This window comes from Delphinus delphis, chromosome 1, assembly GCF_949987515.2.
Source record: "Delphinus delphis chromosome 1, mDelDel1.2, whole genome shotgun sequence".
NCBI classification, from domain to species: Eukaryota; Metazoa; Chordata; class Mammalia; order Artiodactyla; family Delphinidae; genus Delphinus; species Delphinus delphis.
This window is the reverse complement of record NC_082683.1, coordinates 24,836,595-24,856,411: the sequence shown is the minus strand read 5'-3', so window position 1 is coordinate 24,856,411 and position 19,817 is coordinate 24,836,595. Positions and strand designations below refer to the sequence as shown.

The 19,817-nt window shown below is 59.8% G+C and overlaps 1 protein-coding gene across 12 annotated transcripts in view; it reads left to right on the top strand.

The window, feature by feature from the left end:
• Positions 1-328: 328 nt before the first annotated feature.
• ADGRB2 (adhesion G protein-coupled receptor B2) overlaps positions 329-19,817 on the top strand; it is a 36,207-nt gene continuing 16,718 nt past the window's right edge. For 6 of the 12 annotated variants that reach the window (XM_060018087.1, XM_060018070.1, XM_060018060.1 and 3 more), the window contains exons 1-4: positions 329-547; positions 7,367-8,171; positions 19,000-19,083; positions 19,338-19,502. In XM_060018087.1, coding sequence (XP_059874070.1) covers positions 7,382-8,171; positions 19,000-19,083; positions 19,338-19,502 — 1,039 coding nt within the window. In that variant the 5' untranslated portion in view covers positions 329-547; positions 7,367-7,381. Of the gene's footprint in view, positions 548-7,366; positions 8,172-18,999; positions 19,084-19,337; positions 19,503-19,817 lie in introns of those variants that run through there. The other 6 variants (XM_060018119.1, XM_060018112.1, XM_060018103.1 and 3 more) reach the window with 2 other exon arrangements.

Here is a 19,817-nt window from a genome sequence, read left to right as displayed (position 1 = left end):
ACCCCCCCGCCCCTTCTCCGGCGGCTCCTCGCGCCCGGCCCGGCGCGCGCCTCCTCCCGGGCCCGGCCGGCGCAGGCGCCGCGTCCCATCTCGGCCGTCACTCGGCCCCGCGCGCGCTGCGGGAACCGGCCGGAGCGGCCGGAGGAACCCGGTTCGGCGGCGGCAGCGGCAGCGGCTCTCGGAGACCGAGGAGGATGCGGCGCCGGTTTGCAGAGCCCGGGGCTGCGGCCGCCGCCCGCGAATAGGAGGCGGCGCGCAGCGCGGGCGGTGCTCTGGGCGGGGGAGTGGGGAGCGGGGGGGTGGGGGGCGGCGTGGCGAGGAGGCGGCGGCAGGAGCCCTCGCCCGGCCCGGCGCCCGCCCGCCCCGCGCTGCTCCGCGGCGCCTTTTCTGCACCCGCCGCTCCGCGGAGCGGGAGCCTCGGCCCTCCGCGCGGCTGCAGCGAGCTGCCCCGCGCCCCGCCAAGCCCCCGCCATAGGGATGGCAAACTTGCGCCCCGTGGCCGCCTCCGCCAGCGCCGGCCCCCGCTCCTGCTTCTGACGGCGTCCAGGTGAGTGCTCGGCCCCAGACCCCGACCCGGCCCCGCACCGAGCCCTCCTGTCGCGGTCCCGATTTCCGCACCGGCCCGGACTGGGGGCGATCCCCCAACCCACCTCTGCTGAATTCTCCCCCGCCCCAACTGAGTTCGTTCAGCATCTATTTACCCACTCTCGTCTCTCTGGGAACTAACAAGCCTGGGGCCGAGGTCCCCTTCATCTCTGGTGAGTCCCTTTTCTGTCCCCCTCCTCCTTACCCATCTCTGCCAAAACCCCTCGCCCCCGCCGCCAGTCCTTACCCACACCTACCCCCATCGCTGTCTCGAGTCTCTCCCTATCTAAGCCTGGATCCAGGGGTGCACCCCCCACCCTTGATTAGAGCCCCTGTCTCCAACCTGCAGCTCGCCTGTGTCTCCCCCCTTAATTCCCTTCCTCGTCTGGAGCCGGACCCTGCTCCTCCCCTCCACTTTATCTCTGCACAGAGTCCTTCCTGTCCCCATCCATGCCTGCCTATAGTTACTGCCTTTCCCAGCGCCAGTAACCCAACCATGCTTCCCCTCTTATTTCTGTCCTGATCGCCCCCTCCCCCATATCTACCCGGAGTCCCGCTATCCCTCGTCAGTCTCTGCTGCAAGTCCCCTCCCCCTCAGCCTGGACTTGGGGCCGTGCTCCCCATGTCTGCTCTGAGCCCCCTCCTCTCCAGCCTGGGAACTCGACTGGCCTCGCATCCCTGCCTCTCTTGTCCATCTTTGGTCGGAGTATCTCTGTCCATCCCCCATCCCTCTCCTCCCACCCCCAGGGCATAGAGCTGGGCACCAAACGCACCCTCCCGCAGCCCCGGGGGCTGGCATGATGCGGGGGTGGGGGAGGGCGGGTTGTAGGCCGTGAAGTTGGCGGCCACTCCCGCAGTCAGCTCGGTCCGAGGGAAGTCCTCCGCGCCACGGCCAGTGCAGAGCTGGCGAAGGGTCTGGTGCCCTCGGGGGGAGGAGCTCCCGGGCCAAGAGATGCTGCCCGCCTGCCCGCCTCGCCAGCTGCCGGCCGGGCCCCTGGGCGTCCTCTGGCGCCCCCTGCCCGCAGCCCTGGACCCACCTTCCCCTTTTCCTCCCGCGGGCAACCCTAGATTTCCGCAGCCCGAGCAGCAGTGGTGGCTGCGGGGCGCTGGGAAGTCCCTGGGGAGAGGAGGCGGGTGGGCGAGGCCCGGTGCCCTCTCTTGCTAGCCGTGCCGGAACAGCCCTGGTTGTCTGGCCTTATGCTCCGGGGATGAGGTGTGGGGTGGGGTGGAGGGCTTATCCCAGCAGCAATTCAGGGCACAGACCAGCAGGACTGGCCCCTGGATTTGAGGTGCTCTGGTTGGGCTTGTTTGGGCTTGGGCAGGTGTCCCCACGAAGCCTCTATCTGTCTACCCCATGGCAGTACCCACTAGGTGGTGGGGCAGAGGTGGGCTCTGTCTGGCTTGGGCATGGATTAGGAAGTGGGGGAGTCCACTTGGCCCTGAGACAGAGCAGGGACCTGGGGAGCATCCCATGAGCTGCCACAGGGGTGAGGGTCAGTATGGACTCTGCAGGGCATGCCCTGGTTTGTGGGGGAGGGGGGCATGAGGGAGGGTCTTCTCCGGACCAAGATTGACAGATTTCCCCCCTCTTCTTCCCTTCTCTGCCTTCTCTTCTCCTTCTCCTCCCATTTTCTCTCTCCCTCCCCCATCGCTCTTCAGAAGGAAAGAGGTCCAGCCTGGGGTGGGTGTGTGCAGTAGGCATTTCTGTAACCCAGAGTGAGGTCCCAGCTAGTCTCTGCCCTCTTCCCTCCCCCCTAACCCCCAGGTAATGGAGCTGAGCAGTTAGGAACTCAGCTTTTTGTTGGATGACCTGGGTTCAAAAGCTGTGTGCCCTAGGCGAGCTATATAACCTTTCTGAGCCTCAACTGGCCCTCCATAAAATGGGTCAGTGATAACTGCCTCATATAGTTGCTGGGAGAAATGATATTAGGTTGTTTGTATAGAGTGTCTGGCACCCAGTAATGCTCAACAATGATAGGTGTGTTGGGCTGTTTCTCTTCAAGGCCAAGGTCAGGCCCCTCTCCACTCCACTCCTAATCCCAGAGTAGAAATGCAGAACAAGTTCTAGTGACATCGCTCCAACCTCCAAGATAATAAAGCCAGAGAATAGCTTCAGGTCCAGAATGGGTCCAGGGAGCCTGTGACCGTTAGTCTGCCCCCTCCCTCACCCATCCTTCAACACCCCACTAGATTCCTCCGGGATCAGAGGGGCATGAGTGAAAGGCCAAGGCCTCTGAGGGAATGGTTCAAGTGTAGAAGCTGGGGAAGTGGAGGAACCAAGTCAAGGTCCCCAAAGGTAGGCTGCTTCTTGGGGGGGGGCAGCCCACGTGGGAAATCAGTCACAGAGGAGCACATGGGGCACAGAAGCACCTCTACCTACCCCCATGAGGAGAGATGCCAGCAGGAACTTTCCAGGGCAGTTAGCGCTCCGGGTCAGAGTTAGGCGGCGACCTGGCCAGAGGGCCCCAAGAGTTTGAAGAAACCTGGCTTTGGCGGGCAAGGGGGAGAGAGGAGCCTCGAATTCGTGACGTTCTGTTGGCCTGGAAGCCCTCTGGGCAGTGTGGCTGGGCCTGGGTCTCACCGGGGAGTGGTAGCCTCCCAGCCTCCCGCCTGCCGGGGCAGCCCTGACATTGGGGAACAAAAGCTTTCGGTTCCTGTAGCAACGGCGGCTCCAGCTGCTGCAAAGTTCCGGGGAGGCGGGCGGAGGGCGGCTGAGTCACCGACCCCTCCCCCGCCGCCCGCGCGCACGGCACCGCCCCCCCTCCCCGCGGGGGGCTGAGGGGCCCGCATCCTAGTGGTGTGTCGGAGGCCCCTGCCCCCCTCGCCAGACGGAGAGACACTCTGCCAGCCGGAGAGGGAGGGGCTGCACTGGGGAGGTTCGCCCCCTCCCCTCGGTCCGGCCCACCAGCTACCAAGGCTGGATGGAGGGTGTGTGCCTTCCTGGGTGGCAGAGCTCCGGGAGAGGGGTGCTTGAGGACCCCGTCCCCGGCCGATGCAAGGGCAGGGGACCTCGAGGCCCGGGGGTCCCCGCCCGCGTGTCGGTCTGGGCTCCGCCGCGCTGCGAGCGCCCGGGAGGCGGAGGGTGAGTGACGGGCAGGCGAATTGGGGCTGCCAGGTGGATAAACGCGACGGATGTGCGCACCGACGCGCCCCCTCCCCCACCCACCGCCCCTCCCCCGACCGCGGCCGGGGCTCCCGGCTCCCGCCGCGCGGCGCCCCTGCTCTCAGCTAGCGGGAGGCTAGGGGTCGATCCCAGGGATCCCGGAGACCCAGCCCTTGCCCTGAGGTGCCCCTCCCCGCCGCACTACGTCCTATGCCTCCTCCCACCCCAGTCTTGTTTTGGCCCTTCCAGCTGCTGGAAAGCCTCGGAATCCCTCACTGGTGCAGAAGGGAAGCCCAGGCCTGCGGGATCTGGGAGGAAAGGGGCATGAATGTGTTTGGAGAGAGGGTGGGAGTCTCAGGTTTGAGGGGCGCAGGGGGGCATGCGGTGAAGGGGGCCTGTGGCTGGAGGAGGGGGATCCTGAGACTGAGACTGAGCTCCTCACCCATCTCTTCCCAGAGAGGTCCTGAGGGAGGTGGCCTACTGATTATCCTTTCCATCAGCCTCCTGACCCAGGAAGTTCTTGCTCGGAGGTGACCTCCATACCCCTTCTGTCTAGCTCTGTGCGTGGAAGGGTCTGTGGTCTTCCTGGGCTTGCAGGTGGCAAAGCTACTCTGAGGTTTAACCCAAAGAGCCTTCAGAGGTACCGACCTCAACTTTAGCAGGAAACAGGAGAGTCTGTGAGGTTCTGAGAAGAGGGAGGGGGAAGGGGAAAGGATGGTGTGAGCGCTCTCCCCGGGGCAGGCTCTGTGCTAGGAACTCACCAGGAGGCTGAATGAGAAGGTTTATGCAGTCCTGAGGGCAGGGATCATGTCCCTACTCCACAGAGGGGGAAACTCAGGCTCAGGGAGGCTAATCATGGCTCATAACCACCTGAGCTGCCTGTGAGGCCAGGATCCTTCTAGGTCCCTTCCCAGGGGAGGCGGTCTCTGACTCAGCTTGGAATTGGGCTCCTTGCCTTATCTTGTGGATGGAGACTGATATAAAAAAGGGGCCCCTAGAAGGTCTTATGTCACAGCAGGAACAGTGAGAGTCACATACACCCAGGGTGTAATTCCAGAACTGATGTGAGGGGAGGTGTCTGAAGGAGACTGAGTGGAGGACGGGGCTTGGGCAGGGTTTGGGGGTGGCTCAGTTCTGGAGAAGCCAGGCTGTGGCTCTGTGGGATATGCACCTAGTGCTTCTTGATGGGTTGGAGCTACGGACTAGGGAGCAGGGGAGGCCCAGGAGATGGGGCTGGGGGCCCGAGCCCTCAGTTTCAGGAGCACCAAGGAAGGAGCAGCAGATCAGATCCTGCCTGATGCTTAGCTGTCATATGCTGAGCTTCAAACACCCAAATACCTGTGTGTTCACACTAGAGAGTATATTTGCATCTCTGCACGTGTGTATGAGTGTCTGGCTCTTGACAGCCTTGTACATGTGAGTGTGCGCACCTCGTGTGCATTGAGTTCACTCATCTGTGGTTTACTCCGATCTCTGTGCATGTCTGTGTGCATGTGTATCTCTCCACAGGCAGAATGCCTGGCTACACACGTGTCTGTGCATCCGTGCTTTTGTGTGCATGTCTGCAGGGCACAGGGGTGTCGGTGTGTTTGTGCGTGGAGATTCCCTGCCCTGCTCTAAGTGGGGGAGACAAGGCCAGTTATAATGAGGCCCCACCTCGCCTCCACTGAGCTACGGCCATGGCCTGAATTTTGCAGCCTGCTTAGAAATAATTGGGGGCAGCGGGGGGATCGGATGTCACTCATCATGAGCCGCTGGCTTTGCTGGTGCTGCAGCAGGCTGGGCAGGCTGAACGGTCTGGCACCGTCATGATGTGGGGTGGGAAGGCCAGGGGTCTGGTCCCTTTTCCAGCTCTGTGCGGGTCAGAGGAGACACAGCCTATACTGGCTTCTGCTGAAAAACTCCAGGCAGGTCTTTGGAGGAGGGTGGTGTGGCTCCTTCCTTGTAAATGCGCCTGCCCAGAGCCTGCCTCCCCACCCCCCTGTGGCTCAGGAGGGGCAAATGTGCGTTTGCGCTTGGGGCTTGGGCCTGGCTCAGAGTGGCAGCACGTGGGATCTGGGCCAGCGAGGAGTTCCCTGGATGCTGCACAGGAATTGGAATTCTGGGATTCTCATTCCTTTCCCACCCCCCGCCCCCCACCTCTGACCACTCTTTAGACTCCTGAACAGCCATGGGAAAACCTGTCCCTGGGGAGCAGCTGTGTCCTGGCTCTATCTAGCCACACCCTGTGAATTATCCTACGTTTGGGATTCAGTTCCCAGAGCGTGAGGAGCAGAGAAGGGGACAGAGCAGGAAGCTATGGGTGGATGCGGGAGAGCCCGGGCTGGGGCCTCAGGTCCTGGACTCCAGTCCCAGCCTGGCTTCTCTGAGGTGATCTTGAGCAGATTGCCTCCCTTCTCAGAGCCTCATCTTTTCTCCTCTAATGCGGAACAACCAGGCTCTGGGGGCCCATCCAGTGCTGTGAGCTATGCTTTGGGCGTGGAGGAGGGAGGGAGCGTGGACCCCGCCTGGGGGCAGGGCTGGAAGCGGGGCTGAGCCTGGGCACTACCCTCCACTACCTGGACAGCTGGGGCGGAGGCTGTGGGCAGTGGCTCTGCCCTGGCCTGGTAGGTGCGAGGCACCTGCAGCGCCCCCCCCACCCCCATCCCTTGTCCACTCTGGCGTGACTGCTTTGTGTGTCTGTCAACTTGGGTCCTGGTTGCCCTTCCACACCTGGAGTACATGCACAGCTGCTGGGAGCTCAGCTTAGTGCTTTGGGGGCAGTTAGAAACCAACGGACGCTGGTCTCCACTCCTAGGAGCTTGAAGACTCATGAAATGAGTGAGCTAGCCCTGGCGACATAGCAAGGGCTAGTGGTCATGATTGGGTGACGCAAACTTTCAGGAAAGGGCTGTGGGAGCTAAGAGGAGGGAAATGGCTTGGTGGCCTCCCCGGGGGTAGCAGGCCCTGCGCCAGGCCTTGGAGGATAACACCATGGTGGGAGGGGAAGAGGGGTTAGAGGGGAACAACTGCACCCATTTTGCAGATGCCTCTCCCCCTGTTTCCAGCAGGAAATCCACAGCAGCGATAGTCATGACGTTCACACTTGCGATGCCCTCCCATGGGCATGGCTCAGGCTGCGCTCAGTCCCCAGCACACCAGCGGTAACTCCTCCCCTTTCTCTCCCACTCAGTAAAGCAAGTGAGTGAGAATGACATTGTTCTGGGAATAACCTTGAATTGCTGTGATTTATAAAAAAGCAAATCGTTGTCAAACATCGCTACTTCGACAATTACCTCTGGATTGTGTGTGCCACGCCTCACAGCTGATCACGACACATTGCGGCTGAGAGCAGCAGTTCTGGAGGGTACAAGTTGCGTGGTGGGGCCGGGGCCGGATCTGAACGTCAGGCCGAGATGCTGGTGGTTGATGGAACCGATGGAGGAACCACGGAATAATAGTCACAACTCATGTTTCTTAAGGGTTTACGAGATTGCAGACGCTCTCCTGAGGGCCTTCATTTCTCAAGTAAGGGGCTCAGAGAGGTCAAGTCCCTTGTCTAAGATCACATAAGTGGACCTGGGTGACTTAAAAGAACATAGTCTTCACCACAAGGCCCACGACCTGCAGCTAGCCACAGGAGATTCAGAGCCCATGCTGGCTGCGCCCGGGGCCACTGACCACTGTCTCTCTCCACAGGGCAAGGGACATAGGATGACCCCAGCCTGTCCCCTCTTACTATCTGTGATTCTGTCCCTGCGCCTGGCCGCCGCCTTCGACCCCGCCCCCAGCGCCTGCTCTGCCCTGGCCTCGGGCGTGCTCTACGGGGCCTTCTCACTGCAGGACCTCTTTCCTACCATCGCCTCGGGCTGCTCCTGGACCCTGGAGAACCCGGACCCGACCAAGTACTCCCTCTACCTGCGCTTCAACCGCCAGGAGCAGGTGTGCGCCCACTTTGCCCCCCGCCTGCTGCCCCTGGACCACTACCTGGTCAACTTTACCTGCCTGCGGCCCAGCCCCGACGAGGCGGAGGCCCGGGCGGAGTTGGGGCGGCCAGAGGAGGAGGAGGAGGCCGCGGGGTTGGAGCTGTGCGGCGGTTCGGGCCCCTTCACCTTCCTGCACTTCGACAAGAACTTCGTGCAGCTCTGCCTGTCAGCCGAGCCCTCGGAGGCCCCGCGCCTGCTGGCGCCCGCAGCCCTGGCCTTCCGCTTCGTCGAGGTCTTGCTCATCAACAACAATAACTCCAGCCAGTTCACCTGCGGCGTCCTGTGTCGCTGGAGCGAGGAGTGCGGCCGTGCAGCTGGCAGGGCCTGTGGCTTTGCCCAGCCGGGCTGCAGCTGCCCTGGTGAGACAGGGGCCAGCCCCGCTACCACCACGCCTCCGGGTCCTTCTGCTGCCCACACCCTGTCCAATGCTCTGGTGCCTGGGGGCCCAGCCCCACCTGCCGAGGCCGATTTGCATTCGGGGAGCAGCAATGACCTGTTCACCACAGAGATGAGATATGGTGAGTCTGAGCAGGGCCCAGGTGAGGTGGGTGTGTCTGGAGGGCTGATGGTGCCCATCTTGGCGGATACTGGGCCATTCATGTGGTTGTTCACCAGTGTCTCCACTGGGTCCAGCCTTGTCCCGGTGTTGGGGTCACCAAAGTGGATTGGGGTCAGACCTCCCTCTTGAAGAGTTTGCAGTCTGGGTGGATGAATGGGGGCATAGACCCCCATAGACAATGCAGTGTGATAAACCCCGGGAGGGACCCCCTACCTGGGCAGTCAGGGAAGGCTTCCTGAAGGAAGTGATACAGGAACAGAGATCAGAAGGACAAGTGGAAGCAAGCCAAGCCAGAGGAGTGGAGGGCACTCCAGGCAGAGGGAGCAGCGTATATACAGGCCCAAAGCTGGGAATGACGGCGGCAGGCGCTGGCGCTGCAAGTTGACAAGTGTGCCTGGAGGCTGGAGTAGGCAGGGCGCAGGGACATCTTCCTGCCCACACGGGTCAGTGGTTTTTGGCTGTGGCCCCAGGGTCAGGGCAGAGGAAGGCACAGAAGAATGTGCCTGGGTGAAGAGGCCTGAGCTTCGAGGCTGCCTTGGAGGGCTGGCCTGGCTCAGCTCCCAGCGTCCCCTGTCTCCCCCGCTCTGGGCCCACGTCTTATGGGACCAAGGCCGCCAGCTGCTAGAGCTTCCTGCTGACTGGGCAAAAGCTCTTCAAGCCCTTGAGTCCTGCCTGCTTCTGCTCCCACCCAGCTCCCTCAGCCACGGCCACCTTCTGCCGACCCTCCTTCCTGCAGCTTCAAGGCCCCAAGATCCTTGGCCGGGTCCTAAGTGTCTGCTGAACAGGGCTGGGCCAGGGACTGGCCAGGGGGCCCAGGACGTCGGGCTGGGAGGGAGGCAGATTTGGGATCTGGTTTCCAGCTCTGGTACTAACAGGGAGTTCCCGCCCCTCTGGGCCTCAGTTTCCCCATTTGGGATAACAGGTGCTCGCCTACCATTGTGAGGTTGTCACGCAGGGGTGGGTCAGAGGGGCATCTGGATCTGGCTGAGAGCTTTTAAAGAACACAGGGGCTCTCGTGTGAAGGCTGCTAGGAGTACTGGAGGGGGGTGATCTGTTCCCATGCCTGCTTTGGAGACAGAACCCGAAAGTTGGGAACTGTCTTTGTTACGTTGAGTAGATCCTTTTTTCTGGCATCAGTTGTTTTGTCTGTAAAACGGGGAGCTAGCCCTGGTTTAATTAGGGGAGGTGTTTATCATGACAGTATCCTCTCCCAAGGCTTTGGGGAAGAGGCTTCTCAGCCTCCCTCATGAGACATCTGGCATCACACCCATCCATGGCAAGTGCCCAGTGGCCTTGTTCTGGCCTCTCCCCTAGGCCAGCTTGGCCTCTCACAGCAGTCGATGAAGCCATCCGAGTGACAGCCAGGCCCTGGGCAGGCTACGGGCCCTGGAGGCTGGCCTGGGATTTAGTGCCTGCAGGAAGAAATTGAATTTTGCTTCTTTGTGGAACATCGGCGGAGAGCGCCAGGCGTATATCAGGAGGTTTATGGCTGTTCCTGCCTGGCCGCCACTGCCTGTCACTCTGTGGGGGCCTCCCCCATTGTGCTCGGCAGAGGGCGGGTTCTTTTGTCTGGTTTTCTCTGCGGTCCATCAGCCCAGTGGTCCACAGTGGATGGAGTGAGGCTCTGCCCTCCTGGGTGGGCACCATCTGGGCAGGCTGCCAGGTGGAGCACAGAGCCAGGAGCAGCCAGCTGGGCTTGGCTGAAGTCGGAAGCGGGAGTTGGTTGGTAGCCGGGGTGTCTTTAGGGGTCAGAGTGGGCTCGTGATGGGAAGGGCACCATCGTTCCCACCATCATCAGAGCCTCTGCAGAGGCCTCTGGGACTGAGGATGGGTGGAGATTAGACCCTGGTTGTCCCTGGGTGTGAAGCCTGGTATCTTCTCTGAGTAGGGAGCCCTGGGCTCCCAGCTCATGCCCCTTGTCCTGCTTGACGTATTGCCAGGCTGCTCCATGGGTTGGCCTGCAGGGAGGGCTCTTGTAGGGAGTTGTGGGGGGCAGGGGTGGTGGGGAAGTGGCGTCAGCCGTTGGCTCACAGGGCACACTGGTGCCCAGAGTTGGGCTGGCACGGCCCCTTCCTCTCCCTTGGCAGGCAAGAGATTCTTCCTCTTTGCCACCTTTTACCTTCTGCCCACCCTCTCTGGGGCAAGAGATGATGGGCACACGACTCAGTTTGTTCCATGCGGCAGGGGGCATCTGAGGGCCAGTGGCATCATAGGGCCTGGAGCACTCTGTGCCTGGTGGCAGCACCACCTTGGCCAAGCCCTTGGCCTCGCCTCCATGCTTCCCTTCACCTCCTTCCCACTGGGCCAGTTGGACACGTACCAGCTGCAGGAGAACTGGCTGGCACATGGAGCTGCCAGCTTGAGGACAAGATTGGTGGGATGGTGGTGAACAGGTGAGATCCTCATCCCAGCCCCTCTGCCAGGCACTGGGGTAGGGGAGCTGTGCTCGGCTTCTCTGGGGCGTCCCAGGTAGGATCAACGCAAGGCCAAGCGGGGTGGAGCTGGGTTGGTACTGGAAGAGCCATGAGGCTGAGAGCGGAGGGCCTGGGCCCGCCTCAGAGCTGAGTGCGTTTGACAAGAGGGTACAGACGCCTGTTAATTTCACGCAAACTGCCTTTGATAAATCTCTTGTTATTTTTGGTGAGTTGAGCCATAAATTTGTGCCATCTTGCTGCCGCAATCTGTTAAGTGGGGGGAGAGGAAGAAAGGGAAGGAAGGCAGGAAGGAGCTCCACGGAGGACAGGCACGGAGGCTGGCCGAGGCCGGGGCCGGAAGGCAGGTGGTAGAATTGGTACCAGCTCCAGAGCCCAGCTACAGGGAGCCGGTCGCCAACCTGCAGTTCCTGCCTGCTGACCCTCCAATCCTGAGATGTGGCTGTGCGGGGTGACATCTGGGAGAAAGTGTCCTTCACTCTTGCGGCCCCCTCCCTCCTCTGCCACACTGCCTGCCTCCCCCCAGGGGCACTGTCCCACCCTTGGCTGGTGGCTACTAGCCCACCATCTCCATCATCCAGGCTCCATTCCAGAGGCATGGGCACCAGGTGACCCTGCGGTCCCCTGAGTGTCAGGCCTGGGAGGCAAGAATGGGTTCAGATCCCCCCTCTGCCACTGCTGCTGTGTGACTTGGACAAGGCGCTACCCCCTTGGGGCCTCAGGACCCCCCGTTGTCTGTGTGTCACTTCCCTGATTCAGCCCCCAGGGACTCCCCAACGTGGCCCAGACTCCTCAGCCTGGCATTCCAGTCCCGCCCCTGACCCAGCTGCCACCTGCTTTCCCTCTGGTTCTCTCCCACCCTTTCAACTGGGGCTCCTACTGGCCCCAGAACCCCCTGCTTTCTGGCTTCCCTGCCTTTGCTTGGGCTGTTTCCCTCACCTGGAATGCCCTTTGCCCTGGGTTATCCTTTGCCCCATCCTTCCAAGCACAACTCAAGCCCTGTCTCCTCTAGGAAGCTGCCTCTCACCTGCCTGACCCAGTCCTCGATTGGCTTTCTCCTTGACCATGGTCTGGTGGCAGGAAGAGAGGCCCTACCTTACCTGACTGTTTGGGGTGCAGACATTGGGGAGGCAGGGCCTCTCTCAGAGTGGGGTGGGGGAAGACCTAGCACATGTGGTACGATTCCTAGAGGATCCTTCCAGCCCGGATCTCTGCTGCCAGAAATCTGTGTGCTCCATCATGGGATGGGGAGTGGGGCACAGACCACCCCACCCCCCACCCCCAGACATCTCAAAGGGGACTGAGTCCCAGCCCATCCATCACACACGTCTTCATTTCTTTATCAGAATGGAGTTTACACCAGGCCTTCAAGTGGCTCTGAGTGAATGAGATCCGAGGTGAAGCAGACACACCTTCTGCCCTCTGGTGGGGGAGAGTGACCACTAGTGTACAGTGGTGGTCAGGGCCACAGGCTGAGGTCACCCAGCCCCAGGTTCAACCCCTGACCCCACCACTGACTAGCTGTGTGACGACGGGCATGTTTCCTCATCCCTATGTCATCACCTATAAAATGGGGATAGTGGAGTTATTCTAAAGAGCAATGGTGAGGATTAAGCAAGAGAATTCGGGTTAATGCCTAGCACAGTGCCTGGCACATGGTAAATCCCTGGTGAGTAGTTGTGTGTTGTCATAACTCAGCGTAATAGGTATGAATGTATGTGCTGGATGTCAAGGGAGGAGGAAGAGTGAGGGATTAAACCACAAAGGGGTGGGAGGTTGGTCTAAAGAAGGTGATTCTGAGTTGGGTTTTGAGGAGTGAATAGGAATTCACTAGCCTGTGAATTTTTTTTCTTTAAATCGAATCGCTTTTGAAATTTCATACATTAAAAAGAAATTTCATATCATCAATGGAAAAAGAGTATCACTTATCTGGAATAGAAGATAACCAGAGAAACAACAAATTCCAGCTAGACGCTCATCCCTCCTCTCAATCTGTTAGAAAGGGAAATTAGCACGTACTGGGGATGTGTTAAAGTCTCGGACTGCACGGAGACCTTCTTTCTCATGCACTTGGAAGGATTAAAAGTGAGCTGGCCATATAATTTATCATCTGAGCCGGCACATTTTCGAGGTTATAAATGGGGGGAGGGGTACTATTAATTCCATCAGGGTGATAGGCCTAAACCAGACTATCCCAGGCAGATTGGCAGATAGTCACTCTACTAAAATGAGACCTGGAAAGGGGATCACTTCCTCAGTCCATGACCCAGTGTTACTTTATGGCGCATCTGTGAGCCTCCCCAAGTCATTTCCCGGTGCAAGGGGAAGGGCTTTCAAGGTGAAGGAAGCAGCCCGTGCCAGGGCGTGGCATGTGAACATGCTGGGGACAGGGGGCTGTGGTAGACCAGCCTTTACCAGACGGTAGCCCCAGTGGTGGGAGATGGGGCCAAGGCTCTGACTGCTGCACCCAGACACTGGGACCTCACCCTGCTGGCCGAGGGCTTTAAGGCAGCAGGAAGTTGGGCAGCGTGGGGGAAGAAGGATGAGTGGGACGCGGTCCCTGCTCTCAAGGAGCTCCTGGCTATGTGGCAGAGACCCAGCTAGCTCTGTTGGGAGGCTGGGCAGATAGGCCAGCAGCCTGGGGAGGAAGTCATTGGAAGGGGACTGGCATTCTGGCTGGGTGTACCCAGTTGCATGGGACTGCACAAGTAGAATCTAGAATTTACGAGAGCCACCTTCCTCTGCCCTGGCCCCCCTGGGGTCCTGATGTTCTGCTGGGGCTGGGGAGCCATGGAGGGACATGACAGAACGGTGTTTCAGGGGGATCAGTTGGTGCCTACTTGGGGCTCTTGGGCCAGCCTCAGGGAGGATGCAGAGACCCTGGGGAGGGAGGACTGCTTTGTAAATTGCACTGCTCTCTCCCCATGGAAGTGGTGATTATCATGGTTGTTTTTAACACATTCATGACAAAGGAGGCTGAGGGGGCTGGACTATGTGGAGTTTGGGCCGCAGGGTAGCAGGTGTGTGCAGTCCTGCTCAGATGGCAAAGTGCCTTTGCCCACCCTGCCTGCCAGTGTCAGGGGTGAGACCAGAGTGGTCCTGTGTGGTTGGGGTGGAGGAACCCTCAGGGATAGTTGGTGTTTGCTGAATGCCTGTCTTGTGTCTGGCAGCTCAGAGCTGGGCCGTCTGTGCAAGAGGTCAAGGGAGACTGAAACCCTCCCTCAGGGGCCAGGAGAGGGATTAGCACAGGATACTCACAGCTATAGCGGAAGAAGGGACCTGCACACCCAGACCTCTGTGTAGTCATCCTAGGGAGGCTTCCTGGAGGAGGTGGCATTTGATTGAGGTAGAGGAAGGGCGTTCCAAGAGGAGGGAACACCATTAACAGATGAGTGGAAGGAGGAAAGCATTTGCATGTTCAAGGGATAACAAGAAGAGAGTGGCAGCTCCTTTCATTGAGAGTTTATTATGCTCCAGGTGACCCATCTCTCTCATCATTTAATTCTCATGATGAATTAGGAAGTGTCACCTCTATTCTCAGTTGGAAAATTCTAAGCTCAGAGAGGTGAGGCGACTTGTCCAACGGCACACAGCAAGACTATGCAGACTTGGGGATCAGACCTGCATTTGTCTGGCTCCCAAATCTACGTCCTTCCCACTGACCCACAGGGCCTCACAGTTTCGCTGCCTGGTGGGGAGGGGAAAGCAGGACTGGACACGTCAGCAGGGACCAGAGCATGCCAGGCTCGGAGGTTTACTGTGGTGGTAGCAGTGGGGAGCCACTGAAGGTTTCTCAGCAGGCAAGCGTGTGGGGCTGGGCTTCCAGAGGACCACTTTGGAGCCTACAAGGGAGAATCAGTCTCGCTTGGCAGAGGCGGGGCATAGATGCTCAAAGGAACAATTAGGAAGAGGTGTGAAAACAAGAGAATAGAGGCAAATATGTGGGGGGCTGTGGGGAGGCGGGGGAGTAACTCGGCGTCCCATGGGAATCAGGGAAGCCGTCTCTGAGGAGGTCCAAGTTGAGTTGCATTTTGTCAGAGCCAGCGCAGTTCAGCGTAAAGTGGCCTCTGCAATCAGGCAGGCTGGAGTTCGAATCCCACATCAGCCTCTCTCCAGGATGAGACCTTAGAGCCTCATTAGTGCCTCATTAGTAAAATGGGAGAACCTGCCCTAATGAGGATTAAATGAGGTAACGTAGAGCATGCAGTGACTGGCACATAGGAGGTGTGTAGTAAATTATCTCCTGCAAGGTTATTCAGAACAGAACAGAACAGTTGAGAGTTCATCCAGGGTTGAGCGGGGAAGCGGGTCCCAGGCAGCAAGCAGACAGGTGGGAAAGCTGATGGGTGGTGGGGCTGGGAGCATCAGAGTCCCTGGTCCAGTCAGCTCACGGCGCCCACTGAGTGGGACGCTCAGGAGGTCTGGGGGTGCTCACACCCCTTCCTGGACCCCTCCTTGTCCTCTTGGCCCATCTTCCTCTCACACCTGCCCTGGTCTGGGCCCGGAGCTGGCAGGGGCCTGCACGTGGTGTATGCTGAATAAACGTTTGTTTCAGTGGCTGACACCTCTGGTCTTATCTGTCTTCTTCCCCGGCAGGGAGAACTGGCTTTCCTCAGAGGGGGGTGGGGTGGGGGTGGGGAGGGGAGGGCAGTCAGTACAGGCCCCGGCTGTGTGGCCTTGGGCGTGTCCCTTCCCCTCTCTGGTCCAGCCCAGGAGGCTAGGAGAGGGGCTCAACAGCTGGACCTGGGACATGTTCTGATTTTCAAATGGGGTGGATTCTAGAAACCACCACTCTGGTTATATGGCGGGGCTGGCCAGCAAGCGGGTGGTGAGTGGTCAGTAGAGGACGGGGGCACCAGAGGAAGCAGTGTGAGTCCACGACAAGCAAGTCAGGCTGGTCTCTCACGTGGCCGCATTTGATGGGCTTACTGGATGCCAGGCCAGGGATGGGAGGGGTTGCCACCCACAACAGTAATGGCCACGACGCCGAAAAGGAGCTGGATTTGCAACAGGTCAAATGGCATCTCCAGAGCGCTTATTAATAAATGGATGTCAAGCTTGGGGTGGTCTAGGTGGCGGGCTGCAGGTCAGAGCTGGTACTCAAGATGACAAACGACCATTTCCAATGACCCCCATGGGGTGGGGGAAGCTAGGAGCAACGTGTTCATTGGTGTTTACTGCTGTTTCTCTGGGCCGGATTCTGTACTGGTGTTCATGTGGTCAGGGAGATGGCTCACACAGCCTTTCTTCAAAGGGCTCTCGGATGGGGGGTAATTCAGGCAGTCAGCAGATGGAATCATCTGTGATGAGTGGGCACGTAGAAGAGGGGGCAGCCAACTCTGCAGGGGAGTGAGGGATAAGGAAGACTTTGCCTATAAGAGGTCATTTGAGGTGGGTTTTGAAGGTCAAGTAGGAGTTTTCCAGGTGAAGGTGGGGAACAAGTGGGTTTGAGAGGTTTGAGAGGAGATGATGATCCTATTGTGGACACGCTGAGTTTGAGGGCCTTCCCCCCGCATCAGGCGACCTGTCCAGGAGGCAGGAAGCTATACAGGAGTGAAGCACAGGTTCGGTGGGTGGTGCAACGACTTCGGAGCAGCCATTCAGAGGGGGTTAATGAAGCCTGGTGGGGGGTGGTGTTGTCCTGTGAAAACAGGACAAAGTGTGGATGCCAGACGTGGGAAGCAGCAGGAAAACAGACCGGCCAAAGAGGCAGGGCAGAGGTAGCAGGAAGCCAGGCGAGTCAGGGAGGGGAGTGTTTCAGGGCTGGAGAGTCAGCAGGGCGAAACGCTGCCAAGGGCTGGGGCAGGACGAGGCCTGCAAAGCCCATAGGATTTAGCAACAAGGAGGGCACTGATGACTCTGTCAAGAACGGTTTCAGCAGAAGATGTGGTCAGAAGCCAGACTGCAGTGGATTTACCAGGCAAGGTGACATCTGAGCCAGGACGTGAGTGGCAGGTGAGAAACTGGAGTGCCATCTGTGGACCACTCATTGATGGTGAAGAGGAGCCGAGGGCAGTAGCCAGAGAAGGCAGGAGGGTCAGAGGAGGGCCCCTCTGAGAACGGAAAGGGCCTAGATCTGTTCCCAGGCTGCCGCGAGGAGAATGCTGACGAAATGCTGATGAGAGGGGATGATGGGTGGAGCCCTCCGGAGAAGGTAGGCGGGAGGAATAGAAGGCAGCACAGGGATGAGGGGCTGGTCTTTGTGAAGAGGAGGGCTTCAGGAAAGTTGGGAGTTGGAGGGGTGAGGCAAGAAGTCGGGGTGGGGGGGCTCCCGTGTCATAGCTTCTGCTTTCTCTGTAAAGGAGCTTGTTGCAGAGAGGGAGTGGGCGGAGATGGGCTTGAGCAGAGAGGTCAGCCCGCCGAGGCGGGGGACGGGGAAGGCAGGGAGCCCTGCTCGGCCATCGGACGTGCATCCCTGAATCCGTCGTGGCGGCAGTTGGCACAGCTGTAGATTTCTTTAGCAGCCTGGGGGTGGGCGTGGAGAAGGCGGTTTGTCACAGTCTCCAGGGCTGGGGAGTGGCTGAGCGGGTGTGGTGGAAAGGCTGGGTGAGGGGATTCGGGAGCTGCCAGGCATGGTTCCAGCACCTTCTCTGTGGTCTTGATAGAGGCGGGGCCCAAAGTGAGGCCAGGAGCCATGGCAGACGCTGTTCAGAGGGAGGAGGCCCAGGGGGCTGAGGGGTGGTGGCACGTGAGGTGCTGAAGGGGTGGAGGTGTTGAGGGAAGGGAAGATGGTGAAAATAAACCAGATGGTTGCTGCCTTCTGAGCACGCCCCGTGTCCAAGCAGGGTGCTGAGGGCTTCGTGATCTCCTGTCAGGAAGTCCTGAGGTCAGCCCTCAGGGTAGGGGGTATTCTGAGTGTCGTTCTACAGAGGTCAGAAAACAGGGTCAGAGAGGCAAAGACACTTGCCCACGGTCACACAGCTGGTCAGTGTCCACGCCCCAGTTGGGACCAGGGTTGCCTGACTCTGAAGGTGTCCTGTGGGGTGGGGAGATGCAGGTTTCAGAGATGGTGGAGCAGTTTCGGGGATGATGAAGACCAGGTCCTGGGACTGGTGGCTGAAGTGGAGGGAAGGGCCCGGGAGTGGATGAGACCAGAGGCTGGGCTGAGCGGCAGCTCAGGGCCCTGTGGACAGCAGGTTTGCTCAGAGTGGCCACTCTTCATGCCTGGTGAGGAAGAGCTTTCTCTCAGACGCAGAGCCTGGACTGGGCGGCAGAGGGCAGGAAGAGTACAGCCTTCTTGGGTTCCTTCCGACACAGAGTGCCTGTTCGGTGCTGACCTGGTGTTCAGAAATAGGAGAGGGCATGGGAGTAGGGGAGAGGAATACCTTCTAGTCTGGGGACAGCGTAGGCTGAGCCCTGTACCAAAATGCTGTTCCGATCCCACCTGCCCAGCAGCCTCTACGTGAGCTGGGTCTTTCTCCCCCGTACTCATGTCTGCCACCATCCCTGCTACCCAGCCTGTGGGAGAGGGCCTGATGAGCTCACGTCTGAGCAGGAGGGCCTGGCTTTGGAGAATGGGAGCTCCCAGCCTCTCCTCCAGGGCTGGCAGTGCTTCCAAGGCCTAGACCAGACACAGAAATCGGGCAGCCAAGAGCCGGGTGAGGCGGGGCCGAGGCAGCAGCAGCAGATCCCAGAGAGCCTGCTGCTCGCTGGCCACAGGGCGGGGGGAGTAGGGTCTGCTGGACAGAGGCACCTGCCCCAGGCCCTTAGGTCTCAGAGGAGCGGCGTTCTGACCTGTGCCTCCAGGTCACGGTCCAGTGCTGCTTGGGGAGCAGAATCTGGGCCCCAGGCCCAGCCCCTGGCTTGGCATGAATCGTGTCCCGGAGGCAAGCTTACGGAGTGGTCACAACTGCTCACCTTGGCTGTTGTCTGCCTTAGGGTCAGCCCTGTGAGGGGAAAGAGACTGGACTTGAGGCTTTCCAAGCTGTGTGATCTTGGACAAGTCACTTCCCCTCTCTCGGCCTCAGTTTTCTCATCTTTAAACGGAGGTGATGGTCCCTACTTCCCAGGGGAGGGTTAAGGAGATAGGTAGGGACAGCACTTGGCACAGAAGCTTCCCAGAGCTCAGTAATATGAGCGGCCACTCCTCTCCAGTCTCCCCCAGTTTGGCTGAGGCAGGAGGAAAAGACAGTCGTGAGGCTGTAGGCAAGCCCTGCGTGGCCTTCTGAGCCTCAGTTTCCTTATCTGTAAAATGGTGTTGGTGGGGCAGGGGGCAGGACGTGATGCCCTTTCAGCGTCGCCTGCAGTTGGTTCCAGACCCTCTGGCTGAGGGCGAGCAAGGCTGCCCTCTCTGTGCCACCCTGGCGGGACTGAGCTGGCCTCTGCTGAGCCCCTGCCACCACCTCCGTGTTCCAGGTGAGGAGCCAGAAGAGGAACCGAAGGTGAAAACCCAGTGGCCGAGGTCTGCAGATGAGCCTGGGCTGTACATGGCGCAGACAGGTAACTCGGGCCCGCCTCCCTTCCTCTGTGGCGGGGGCCCGACTCTGTGGCGTCTGGTGGCATGTGTGCTTGGCGTGTGCCTGTCTGTGTCTATGTCGTGGAGCTCAGTCGTGTCTCTCTGCCATGCGAGGCCTGTGGGCAGGGCTGGATTGCCTCCTGAAGAGCCTGTCACTTGGGGTCAGGGTAGGAGGATTCCTATGAGACTGAGTGCTTGGGAGATGCCCCCTGCCGCCGACCCTGTCCCTCTCTCGTAGGCGACCCAGCGGCTGAGGAGTGGTCCCCGTGGAGCGTGTGTTCCCTGACGTGTGGGCAGGGCCTGCAGGTGCGGACCCGCTCCTGCGTGTCCTCCCCCTATGGGACCCTGTGCAGCGGGCCCCTGCGGGAGACCCGGCCCTGCAACAATTCAGCCACCTGCCCAGGTATGCCCGTCCTCCCCGCCCAGTCTGCCTGCAGGGTCGGGTCCTGCCTGGGACTCGGGCAAGTTCATCTTCCAAAGATGGTTGGTTGCCTCTTCCTTTCATTCAGCAAACTTGACTGTCCCCCCACCCCCCGCACCGTGCCCAACCCCACACAGGGCATCGGGGACACAGATGAATCAGACCAGGGCCCGCACCAGCAGGCTTGGTTCTGGGCACATCACTCCCCTGATGCCTACGTCCTGGTAATCAAGGCTTGTCTCTTTACCCTCACCGCCTTCCGTGTTCCCTGTGCTCTGGCCACACCAGCATCTCTTG